Source organism: Budorcas taxicolor, chromosome 6 (assembly GCF_023091745.1).
Source record: "Budorcas taxicolor isolate Tak-1 chromosome 6, Takin1.1, whole genome shotgun sequence".
Taxonomy (NCBI): Eukaryota; Metazoa; Chordata; class Mammalia; order Artiodactyla; family Bovidae; genus Budorcas; species Budorcas taxicolor.
In genome coordinates, this window is record NC_068915.1 from 27,010,478 (window position 1) to 27,023,964 (window position 13,487).

At 34.9% G+C, this 13,487-nt stretch overlaps 1 protein-coding gene across 1 annotated transcript in view; it reads left to right on the forward strand.

Annotated features, from left to right (window-relative positions):
* The window catches only part of STPG2 (sperm tail PG-rich repeat containing 2), a 347,431-nt gene that overhangs the window by 9,451 nt on the left and 324,493 nt on the right, over positions 1–13,487 (forward strand). The window contains exons 2-3 of the mRNA XM_052642325.1: positions 3,731–3,843; positions 11,854–12,015. Of these exons, the coding sequence (XP_052498285.1) occupies positions 3,731–3,843; positions 11,854–12,015 (275 nt within the window). The remainder of the gene's footprint in view (positions 1–3,730; positions 3,844–11,853; positions 12,016–13,487) is intronic.

A 13,487-nucleotide genomic window follows, 5' to 3' on the forward strand; every position in this document is an offset into this window, starting at 1 on the left:
ATTTTATATCCTGCAACTTTACTATATTCATTGATTAGCTCTAGAAATTTTCTGGTGGAGTCTTTAGGGTTTTCTATGTAGGGGATCATGTCATCTGCAAACAGTGAAAGTTTTACTTCTTCTTTTCCAATTTGGATTCCTTTTATTTCTTTTTCTGCTCAGATTGCTGTGGCCAAAACTTCCAGAACTATGTTGAATAGTAGTGGTGAAAGTGGGCACCCTTGTCTTGTTCCTGACTATAGGGGAAATGCTTTCAGTTTTCCACCACTGAGGATAATGTTTGCTGTGGGTTTGTCATACACAGCTTTTATTATGTTGAGGTATGTTCCTTCTATTCCTGCTTTCTGGAGAGTTTTTATCATAAATGGATGTTGAATTTTGTCAAAGGCCTTCTCTGCATCTATTGAGATAATCATATGGTTTTTATTTTTCAATTTGTTAATGTGGTGAATTACATTGATTGATTTGCGGATATTGAAGAATCCTTGCATCCCTGGGATAAAGTCCACTTGGTCATGGTGTATGATCTTTTTAATGTGTTGTTGGATTCTGATTGCTAGAATTTTGTTAAGGATTTTTGCATCTATGTTCATCAGTGATATTGGCCTGTAGTTTTCTTCACTATTCTAATTTTTATGGCAATTACTTCCTTGCCTTTCTTAATGGATCATTGAATCATATTGATGAAATGATCCCTTTAACATAATGAAATGTCTCTTATTCCTGGTATTTGTTGTTCTAAATCTGCCTTGTTGGATTTTAATTTAGTCACACCAGGTTTTTTCGATGCATTGATGTATGATACATCTTTTCTCATCCTTTCATCTCTGTGTCTGTATGTTTTAAGAGGGTTTCCTATAGACTCCCTGAAGTTAGATGTTGCTTTTTTATCAAGTCTGACAATTTCTTTTAATTGGGGTGTTTAGACATTTTCCATTTAATTTTGTTACCAATATTGTTGTGTTTAAATTTACTCTCTTAGACTTTGCTAGCTATTTTTCTCATCTGTTCTTTGTTTCCCTTTGCTTCTTTCCCTGTTATAGTTGAATGATTTGAGTTTTAAAAAAGATAGTTTTGTTTTTATCTCTACTATTGGTTTACTAGCTGTAGCTTTCTTTTATTTTTTAGTGGTTCCTCTCGAGTTTACAATATACATCTCTAACTTAACACTATCTTCAAATAATATTGTACCACTTCATGTATAGTATATGAGCCGTACCTCTTCTGTTTTCCTCATCTCATTCTCTGGGCTATTGTGGCTAAATATTTTCTATTTACAGATACTGTAATGCCACAATAAATCAAAATTATTTTTGCTTAAAACAATTATTATTATTGTTTTTTTAATATTTATTTTTATTTATTTGGCTGCATAGAGTCTTAGTTGTGGCATGTGGGAACTAGTTCCCTGACCAGGGATCAAACCCAGTCCCCCTGTATCTTGAGCACAGAGTTTTAGCCACTGGACCACCAGGGAATTCCCACAATTATTTTTTAAAGTGATTAGGAACTGAGAAAAAAATGTCTTGTTAACCCACATAAAAGTAGTTATAAATCTCATAATAAGTTAAAAAGTAGTTATTAATCTCAAGTATACTTTTCCTATCAGAAGTTTTCTTTGGGTCTTTTTTATATCCTCATGTTCATCTTTCTTCTATCTTGTTGAACATATGAAAAATATTTATAATAGATACTGTAATGTTTCTTGTGCTAATTCCATTTTCTCATTTCAAGATCTATTTCTTTCCATTGACTTTTCTCCAGATTATAGGACATATTTCTCTGCCTCTTGGAAGAACACTCTCTGGTTGTTTGCACTATTCCCTTGATATAATCTGTAGCTTGGTTTGTGTGTGCCTATATGTGTATTTCATTTGAAATCTGTATTTTGTACTTTGGTTGCTTACCCCATTTTGGAACATTTCAACTTCTGTACTGGATTTCTCTGCTCTATCATACAACCCTTGTCTTTTCAAAATGGACCTCGGCTTCCTTTTAAGGATTTCTGTTCTTGTGGACCTTGTGTGGTTTTCTTTGTTTTTGTTTTGAACAGCAAATTCAAACCATCAGTCACTAAATTAACACCCAGAGTTTTTATGTCATTCATGAATTTTTTTTGAATCACCTCAGTATTGTTGAGAACTTCCCCTCCTTTTGGAGAGGGCAATGGCACCCCACTCCAGTACTCTTGCCTGGAAAATCCCATGAGCGGAGGAGCCTGGTAGGCTGCAGTCCATGGGGTCGTGAAGAGTCGGACACGACTAAGGGATTTCACTTTCACTTTTCACTTTCATGCATTGGAGAAGGAAATGGCAACCCACTCGAGTACTGTTGCCTGGAAAATCCCATGGGCGGAGGAGCCTGGTAGGCTGCAGTCCATGGGGTCGCGAAGAGTCGGACACGACTGAGCGACTTCACTTTCTTTCACTTTCCCCTCCTTTTGACCCTCTGGGCACTTTAGCACTTCAGATATTTTTGCTTGTTTAAAATTATTTTAGCACTTAATGCTTCACTAGTTTGTTGCTTTTTAAGGGTAAGGTATGTATTTTACTCACCTCTTTTGTGCTTCAGACCTTACACAAATAAATCTTGATTTCAGTTGCATTTTAATGCAAGAGGGCCTCAAAAAAACATTATTTCTGGTTTTAAAAATGTATTTTATTAGTCCAGATTAGCAAGCTTTTAAACTGTACAAATTATTGCCATAAATCCTCATAGTGTACATTTCCTTAGGTGTACAAGATTTTCACAAGTTTCGAGTCCTCACTTTTATCCTTTTATTACCTGTTGAATATAGTTGCTCTGTTTTCTTTCATTTTTTCTTGAATATCAATGTTACTTAAACTGTGCTCATTTTCTTGATATATTTCTTAAAAAGTTTTTATCAGCCTTTCAGCAGACTAAATCTGTGTAATAAGTTCATTTATTGAGTATGTCAGTAATGTCAGTAATCTTATGCTTATATCTTGTATCCAAGAAATACTGAGTGGCAAACATGTACCCAAGCAAGGAAGTGAAGCTGAAAATGTTAGTCACTCAGTCATGTCCAACTCTCTGAAACATTATATTAATTACTTGCTGTAAGCTCACTTTAAATTATTTCTGTCTAGGCTCTCTCTACAAATTCATATATGCTATTTGGTATAATTGAAGTGAACGTGTTAGTTGCTCAGTCATGTCCAACTCTTTATGACCCCATGGAGTGTAGCCTGCCGGGCTTCTCTGTCCATGGCATTTTCCAGGCAAGAATACTGGAGTAGGTTGCCATTCCAGAGTATCTTCTCAACTCAGGGATTGAATTCAGGTCTCTCACATTGTAGGCAGACTCTTAACTGTTGAACCACCAGGGAAGCTGTATAATTAATAGGTTTCTCCAACATATAAAACTGTGATCTTCTGAGGATGAAAATATTTTATCAGTTAAATAGAACTTCCATTTTCATCCCAACCAAATATACTTAGAAGAAAAAAAGCTTTTGTTTTCTTTAGGTATTTTTTCTTTTGTTTAGTAAGTTCAATTCTATAGGTCCTTAATTTAATATATATTAATATTAATTCCACTCTTATATAGAATTTTTAAAATGCAACAATTTCTGTGGCTAAACATTAGTTCTGATAATATATAGTCTCAGCAATTGATGTACCAAATGATTTTATATATTTTGAGTGCTTTTTCTCTGAAATCATTAGAATCCTATCTTACCTGCCAGTGATATGATTTTACTTATAGGTGGCTATGCACCATTCCTGTCTTTGACTGCCAGGAAAAGTACTTTTACTGTCATCTCGAACACTGAGAAAGATGTTCCAGGTCCAGGACACTATAATGTTTCAGAAAAGCAGGTAAATTTACAGCAGTCATTATAATTGTCTGAGTTAATAAAAATCATGCTTTCTTCCTGTAATAGACTAATGTGTCACTTGCCATATTATATTTTCCCTTCATATCATTTTCTTTCACCTTTCAATCTGTATTTTGCAATAGAATAAGAGAAAAAGAAGTGTGTCCAATGGTAATTGTCTGGTGGGTGTTTGTCATTAGTCTATATAACCTATAGGACAAAAGCATTCTCCTTGAGATTCCTGAGTGGGAGAATAGGGCTACTGAATTTATTAAGGCCCATGAAAGTTGTACAGATGGTCAAGATATGTAGAATAAGAATGACAGCAGGGCGCAGGAATTGGTTTGTGGTCTGTACTCTAAAGCTGTAGCTATGGCCATTGTCTCCTATTTCTATACCGTCTCAAGAGTCTGTGACCAGAAAATCTTCAATGGTTCATTTATGTTCAGAAATAATGTTTTAATTCCAGTATCTTCATAATCATTGACATCAAGTTTTACCCTTTTCACATACATTTTGCACTCAGTCAGAAACAGTGTTTTAATTCCAGTATTTTCATAATCATTAACATCAAGTTTTACCCTTTTCACATACATTTTGCAGTCATGGTAAGTCCTATCTGACCCAAGCAGACCTATATCTCCCCTGTTGGAGGCCCAGATCTAATTGCTGATGTGTAAATTTTTGTATTAGACTTCTGAATTATTAATAGCAATTTTTTTTTTTTTACCAGTTATGGGGTTTTGATTGCAAGCAATCAAATGGATTTTTAGGACAGATACTAGGTTTCTAATAAATTTATAGGTAAGGTACTTGGTTGGCTCATAGACTTGAAGAAAGAATTGTTCAAACAGGTCTTAAAGAAGGATAAAATGAAAGTGAAAGCTGTTCAGTCGTGTCTGACTCTTTGCGACCCCATGGACTGTAACCTGCCAGGCTCCTCTATCCATGGAATTCTCCAGGCTAGAATATTGGAGTGGGAGCCGTTCCCTTCTCCAGGGGATCTTCCCCACCCAGGGATCAAACCCAGGCCTCCCATATTGCAGGCGGGTTCTTTACCAGCTGAGCCACCAGGGAAGCAGTAAAGAAGGATAGGACTAAGACAATTCCAGGTATTTCAGTAGTAAGAACTTCTGCATTATTCAATGGCAAACTTCCATTAGATAATGTAATTCCATAACTTCCTTACACTTTTTTTTTTTTAATGTCTAACAGCACTAAAGATTAAAATTCTCAGTAGGGAAAATCTGGCCTGGTTTTATTATGGGCCCACACCTGTGCTTCTTGGGTCAAGGGTTCCTGTGTTTGGAAGTTCCTTTTAAAACACAAAATGCAGTAGGTTTGATTGTTCCAAGAGTGGTAAATATGCTATTTTGAGCAAATAGTAGAAGGGATGCTGGACAGATAAAAGCAATAGATTTCCATTACGTTTCATGCTTTGATTGCCTAGTTCTCCTCTCTCTCATGCACACGACATATACACACTTCTTCCTATATATGTAATTTTAAAAGTTCAGTTATTTTTTGTATATTTTAAATTAGTGTTTTGCTACTACCTTTAAAGATGGTATTACAGTGTCACTGCTAAATGAATCCTGGATCTTTAGATTAAGACTGCTTCTTGTTCTTGATCCTGTTTCATTATTCTACAGTTTATAGATTTGATGGTAAATATAACATGAGCTTTTATAAAGAAGTGGTTAGGAGTGTGGGCTCTGGAGCTAGACTACCTAGACTCAAAATCTGTCTCTGCTTACTAGCTGCGAGACTTAATCTTAACCACAGTCTTGTCAGGCCTTTGTTTCTTCATCTATTAAGTAGCGGCAGTAATTTGGTAGGCTTTTTTTTCCTAAGGATTAAATATATTAATAAGCATTTAGAATAGTAACTTAAAGTACTGAAGGTTGGCCTTCAGTTAATTTTAACCATTATTAGTGTTGCCGTTTTACAATAGAAAGGGGAAAGAAATAGAGGGAAAATTAAAAAAAAAAAGTGACGTATGAAGCAAGGAAATATAGGTAAGGACCTGTTCTGTTTCTGTAACTGAACAAAAGGCTATAGCTTAAGATTTTTCTGTTACTTACTCCATGTTCCTTTAACACGAACTTTATCTGGTGGCATTCTAAGCCTTAGTGAGATGAATAGACTCTTCAGATCTAAGGTGTCTGAGTTCTTGGTTCTTAGGCTTGCTTTTTGTCCTTTAAATAAACTTGCTCTTAGCATTTTCATTGACAGTTAGAAGGCTCTGCAGGGTGTCCCATCTTCCATCCTACCACACTCCTGGTACTCATTAGTCCTGTTTTTCTGTCTTAGTCAGGACAGAAAATTAACTTCCCCAGTCAATACACAAACCTCATTTTGTTTTCTGCTTGGTAGGAAAGAACGTTGAACGATCACTTGGTGGTTTCAACTTCCAGTTCAAGGGAACATATCTTGCTTTTCCACGAACTCTTTTAAATTTTCTAGAAAACTAGAGCCTAGAGCACAAAAAGCAAAACATTAAATAGGGGGACATTAGATGTAGTCATTAGAAGTGTCACTCCTGCCTCCACTCCCAGACCAGACCAGCATGGGTCTGTGGGCTTGCTAGTTCTGACAGTATTTCCTTCATTAAGCCTGATATGTAATTCTAGTATTCAAAGAGGGAAATACAGTAAAAATACATAATATATAGGTTTCAAACTTGTCAAATGTGATAGTTATCAGGATGTTGGAATGTTACTTTAATACTGATTTTAGTCAATTCTCTTGTAAAATAATATAAAGTACAATTTAAGTAAAATTTTATTTTATTCCCAATAGGGTACATTTCTTGGATTTTAAGAGTAAGAAATAAGGAAGTGTGCTTTTTTGTGAAATGGATGATCTAAGAAAAAGTTCTAGTATTCTCTACTTTTCTCCTTAAAACTATAAACAAATGCTTGGAAAATGTTGATTTCCTTGCTTTGAAAAATGATTTATTACTTATTTACACAGTTGCTGTTAAGTTTTGGAGTTTCAAGTTAAATTCTTGTAGAACTTTTAGAAGTTCAAGAAGTGTGAATTTATCATACTATTTGAAAAAAGTCATTTCATTTTAAACAACAATAGGAAACATGTTTGTAATGTGACATAGGTTATGTGTTATGTAAATTAGATAATGAAGGGGTAATCTTACTGGAAATTAATGCATATATTTGGTAATTTATTTTTATACTTTTCTTTTGGAAGCATAGATTGAAATGTTGCTTTCTGTGGGCAGTTAGTAAATATCATTTGAAGACTTCAAATGAAATGTTAAAAAACCCAAAATGTGGGTTGTTTTTGTGAGGGCCTGCCTCCACTGCTAAATGTAGCAATAGAATACTTGTAGAATACTTGAAGCTTTTTGAAAGCAGAAGATTTAGGAGTTGAAATTTTTTTCCCGTATTTGGTCTTCTCTGTTTCTCTCTTCCTCTTATGGTCATTTCACTTTGGCTATGGTTGTGACCATTATTCTAAAGTTGGAGGTGGGGCATAATTTTTGCCTTTACAGCTCTTGGCCAGTTATAGGCAAAGCAGTTTCCTTTAGCATATCTGAAGAATGTTAATTTTGTTCAAGAGGAAAAGAAAAGTAGAAAAGAACATAAAGGACATTTGCTTTGTAGAAAAGAAGGCAAAGAAAATTAAGAAAATAAAAGAAGCAGAAGAATCAAATTTACAAAGTGCTAACTTCTGATCCTTTGATAATTAACCTATTAAGTCACATACTTTGTTTTGTTCACATCCCATTTCCTAGGATGAATCTCATTCCAAAACTTCAGTACAAATTTCACTGTTTTCTGGTTGTCTTCTAGCATCAGACCTGTTTCTGCAAGATAGATACCATTTCGTTCCTTCATACATGAGAATGGCCCTAGAGAAGGAACTGGCAATCCACTGCAATATTCTTGCCTGGAGAATCCCATGGACAGAGGAGTCTGGTGGTGTAGAGTCCATGGGGCTGCAAAGAGTTGAATGTGATTGAGTGACTAACACACACACACACACACACACACACAGAAGAATGGTTCTAGACATGGGGCTCTGTTTTCCGTGCCTATATAGTTTATGTCTTATTTTTCGTTAACCAGGCCTAGGAATAGATGTCCAAATCTAGGTTTTATTTTTGATTGAAGAGATATACCTCATTAGAGCTGAATGATAAGCTATCATATGTGATACAGTGCATGGATTCACACTTTAGATGAGACTCTGCCTCCTATAGTGTTGAGAGATTGCTGACAATATAATAATTCATCAACTAACCATAGCACATAGACAAAGCACAGTTCTCAAGAAAGACTAAGACCGCTTTCTCACAGGTGTTTATATAAAATGTATTATTACTTGGTAATATGATTTTGACTCAGTTATCTGACATATAGAAGTTTCCTTTGCAAACTTTTGTAAAATTTGTAGAATTGGTAGTTATGAATAATATGAAACATATCCTGGTTAATTTGTATGCAGTTAAAAAAATCAGATTAGAGCTATCTAAACTTTTGTTGAAGTTTTCAATATAAATTCAAATTCAGTTTAAAATGTCAGATCTTAGAGACTATACTAATGACTGTCAACGAATGAAAATTTGGAGATCTTCTCTTCACATGATTTTATTTTTTAATTTAACTTATTAGATTTTTTTACAAAATCATTAATGTCTACCATTATAGATCCAAATTCTTTAAACATAGGAATTGTGATCTTATTAAATCAGTAATCAAGTAGTGAATTGAGTATCTAAGAATAATTTGGCTCATTTTTTTACCAAAAGAACTCTTTTGTGTATTTCTTAAACTCTGAATAAAGCCTGCTGCTGCTGCTGCTGCTGCTAACTCGCTTCAGTTGTGTCCGACTCTGTGCGACCCCATAGACGGCAGCCCACCAGGCTCCGCCATCCCTGGGATTTTGCAGGCAAGAACACTGGAGTGGGTTGCCATTTCCTTCTCCAGTGCATGAAAGTAAAAAGTGAGAGTGAAGTCGCTCAGCCGTGTCCGACTCTTAGCGACCCCATGGACTGCAGCCTACCAGGCTCCTCCATCCATGGGCTTTTCCAGGCAAGAGTATTGGAGTGGGTTGCCATTGCCTTCTCCAGAATAAAGCCTAATAAGGTGCAAACTAGAGATATGCTCAGTCAATAGTGATTGTGAACAACTGACATGAACACATCATGTGAAAAAGTCTGTTGGTAAATTAATAAGTTAAAAAAACATATCTGATCAGTCAGATGCCAACAACTATTAATATGAATCATCTTTGAAATGACTGAACTGTGACTGTTTATTGAAACTAGTATGATGGAATTTTATTTGAATTAGCTGGCTTTTAGCCAGTTGATAACTTTCTGATTCTAGAGAATCCAGATATGTGACATGGAGAGTCACAGAAGATTCCTTCCTGTACTCTCCCTGCAATAAACAGTGTTTACAACTAATCTGAGCATAAAACCAAGCTGTTGCCAGTAAAACTGCATAAACATCCCTGGAAATGACCAAAGTGTTATTCATGAAAATAATTAATCCTAAACAAGATTGGAAGGCTTTCTTTCCCCCTGCAGTATGAGCATTTAATCTCATTTCAGAGGTATAAATTCTCCAGAGACCTATAAACAAACATGCGCTCTTTATTTTTGCTCTTTAGCTTCGGAGATTCCTTTATCTTTGATTTCTGTTTTAAAACTGAGTGCTGCATTCTTTTTGAGTGTTCAAAGTACAGCAAATTTTAGTTTGAGTTTGGTATTAAAACTGACAGCTGTATTGTCATCCTTTCTTATTACTGTCTCTCATTAGAGAACTGTCTTCAGTCAAGAGCCTTAACTTTCTCAGGCTGAGTTTTAAAACTATTAATGTTCACATTAATATGTAATATTTATCAAATAGATATTGACTTAAAAGTGTTTCTTTTAATTCATGTTTTTCCTGTCCAACTTAGTGTAATATAAAAGGAGGCCAAAGTCTACAAAACCGGGAAAAGCGTTTTAAGAAGTTTATTTCAGATGGTCCAGGGCCAGCAAGCTATGATCAGTCTTATCCTGGAACATTGGCTGTCGTGAACAGGAAAACTCTGGAGGCTAAAGAGCATCTTCAGTCAGTATGTTGCTATTTTGATTTCTGTTCCTAATGACTTTTTAAAAAAATTTAAAATAACTTAGAAATGGTATAATGTTTTATGTGATAAGTACATTTGAAAAACCTTATGGTAAAAATTATCTGGTTTATTAGTATCCATATTGTAGTTTATAATTTAATGAATACTCTGTTTATAAATTATAGTTTTTTACCTGTATTAACATTTGAATTCATTTTTGCTTTTGATAAAAGTATAATCTCTTCCAGTGTCTGAGGTGAACAGAAAGTAAAGGAGATTTTAAAAGTTGCCATAGTGATTTACATCTGTATATAGAGGAAACTGTGTGTTAAGTACTGTTAATAATATAGTGAAAATTGAAACATGACTCCTGAAATAAGCTTAAAATTTAGGTGATATATATATAGAGATCATTAATAATGTAAGATGAAATATGACAGATGCTAAGTGAATGATCATGTGATTAAGTGCCGTAGGAATTTAAAGGAAGACTGATGTATTATGGGAAAGCATAGTTTGGAGATGGCTTATAGCAGAGGTTTGTTTTGAAGCACAGGATTGCAATATCCTCTCCAGAGGATCAGTATATTCTTAATAAGTAAATTTTTAGATGACTAAATCATTTAAATGCTAGTACTTTATTTGATATTCTTATGCCAGGTGTGTGTGTGTGTTAGAGTCGCTCAGTCTTGTCTGACTCTTAGTGACCCCATGGACTGTAGCCCGCCAGGCTCCTCTGTCCATAGAATTCTCCAGGCAAGAATACTGGAGTGGGCTGCGATTCCCTTCTCCATGGGATCTTCCCGATGCAGGGATTGAACACAGGTCTTCTACATTGCAGGTGAATTCTTTACCATCTGAGCCACCAAAGAAGCCCTATATTTATACTAATATTTCTAATATATGTTACTCCGTCTTGTTTTTATTTAAATTATAAAATAGTTTACATTAAAGGAAATTCTGAAAAAACAGATAATCACCTGAAAACTTCTGACTCTTAACACTGGTAATTCTGTTAATTTTTTTAGTGTTAAACTGTATATATATGACTTTACTGTAGTTGTTCTTTGGTCATTAAGTCGTGTTTGACTCTTTTGTGGCCCCATGAAATGTATGTAGCCTGCCAGGTTCCTTTGTTCATGGGATTCCAGTATTCCTCTGTTCAGGAATACTGGAAAGTGCTGCCATTTCCTTCTCCAGGGGATCTTCCTCACCCAGGGATTGAACTCCCATCTCCTTCATTGGCAAGTGTGTTATCACTGGGCCATCTGGGAAGCCATATGACTTTATACACTGACATATAATATTATATAATTTAAAAAGCTATAGTCAAAAATTTAATTTTAATTTATATTTTTGATTTCTCTTTAACGTTATATCAGATATTTTCCTTGCTACATAGTCTGCAAAATTAGGATTTTTATACAGGGCACTGGTAAGATGAAGATAAATCAGGAGCTGGGAAGGAATGAAGCCAGGAAATGTTATAGAAAAATGTAACGTTTGTTTTGGCCTGACAGATACTATGATTGCATAGCCCAAGTCCACTTGGAATTGCTGATTGTTGATGTGACTGTAGGAATGAATGCCCATTTTTGAAATCACTAATACTTGCTTTACTAAGCAAGATAAAAAACTAAGCCAAGTGAGAGAGATTCCTTACCTCTAATAGTGGCTTAAACAGTAGTTTGGTTTGTATTATGGTTTTTGTTACTATTTAATAATAGTTTGATTAAATCTTGGTTTATATTATGAAGTAAGACTTGAATTCACTCTTTTAAATTACTTTTACAAACATTTTTGATTTATATTGTAAAACTCATGAAGTCAATATTTAATAGTTGTCTTTTGTAAATTTTAATATTTTATTATTCATTCCTTCTCGTGTCTTTGAGTAAATAGTATAATTTTTTTTTTTTAACAGAAAATGTCAAGGGCACTTACAGTTTCCAGAAGTGTTTATGTTCCTTCAATTCCTTTCGGACGGTCATATGGTTATGATGTTAATGAGGATGACGGTATTGTAAAGCATTTACCACCTGCCAGTGACACCACACTAGGCCCAGCACACTATAAGCCCCAAATTGTAAGTATAATGCATTTCACATTGACAGTCGGTAACACAAACTGCATAACAAATAGACCCCCAAATCTCACTGGCTTAATGCAGCAGAAATTCTTTTTTTTCTCATTCATATGGGCATTTCTTGTTGATAAGAGACTTTCCTCCCTGTATAGATTCAGGAACACAGGCTTATTCCATTCATGTGACTGTCATCTCCAAGGGTCTTGGTGTCATATGTATCCATCCTGCAGAAGGGAAAGAGGATAAAGAACTGCGAGTGGGTTTTTTTTTAGGCTAGGCCTGGGAGTTCAGGGCACACTGAACTTTGTATTATGTTTATATACCTCATAATATAAAGGTATAATATAAACTGCCAAGGAGTCTGGGAAATATAGTCTAGCTATATTCCAGAAAAAGAGGAAGTAGGTTTAACTTACTAAAAGTCTTTTGCTACATTGTATAAGCATATGCAATACATAGATATTCTTTTCCTGAATTTGAAAGGGAAAAAGCATTTTATTTATAAAGTAATTGTTTTTTAAAAATATTTATTTGTCTGTACCATGTTGTGGCATGTGGGATCTTTATTTGTGTCACGTGGGATCTAGTTACCTGACCAGGGATTGTACTGAGGCCCCCTACAGTGGGGCTGTGGAGTCTTAGCCACTAGACTACCAGGGAAGTCCTATGACAGAATTTGAAACTAATAAGCATTATTTATTTCATAAGTGATCATTAAAAAAGATAAGGAGTCTCTCTCTGATTTAAAATATCAAACATAATATAGCAGATCTATCTTATCCAGGTTTTAAATTTCAAATGAGCAAAAACTTTATTCAGTCAGTTGAAATGTATGAGTTATCCATGAATATAGATATGTCTGGTTTTACTTCATTACAAGACTGAAGCACATTGTGCTTTGAATCTGTTGTATTTTTATACTTTTATGGGATCTGGAAGAAGTAATCCTAGCGAGGAAAATGGCAAATTTAGGGTAGAGTTAAGGAGAGGCTGAAGAGACATCTTGGGCAAAGAAGAGGTATACTCAGAATTTGGCTTAGCTTTTATTCCCAATACTCTCTAATATTTGAACATGTTTCCATTTTTGGGTATAGACTTAAGCACCTTGTGAAACCATTCAATTTTTGGTAACAGGTATACATACTGGGGCATTTTGGAGTCTTAGATACTTTGAATTGTTAAGTTTTTATTACTAAAGTATTTTTATTGTAATTATATAATTGTACTTTGACTAGTAAGAAGATAAAACCAGATTAACCATGTACACACCATCACATATAATACATAATAAAATTTTATTACACTTCAATTAGCTATATTTTAAAATGTGTGCTTGGTTGCTCAGTTGTGTCCAACTCTTTATGACCCCATGGACGGTAGCCCACCAGGTTCCTCTGTCCATGGGGATTCTCCAGGCCAAGAATACTGGAGTGGGTTGCCATGCCATCCTCCAGGGGATCTTCCCAAACCAG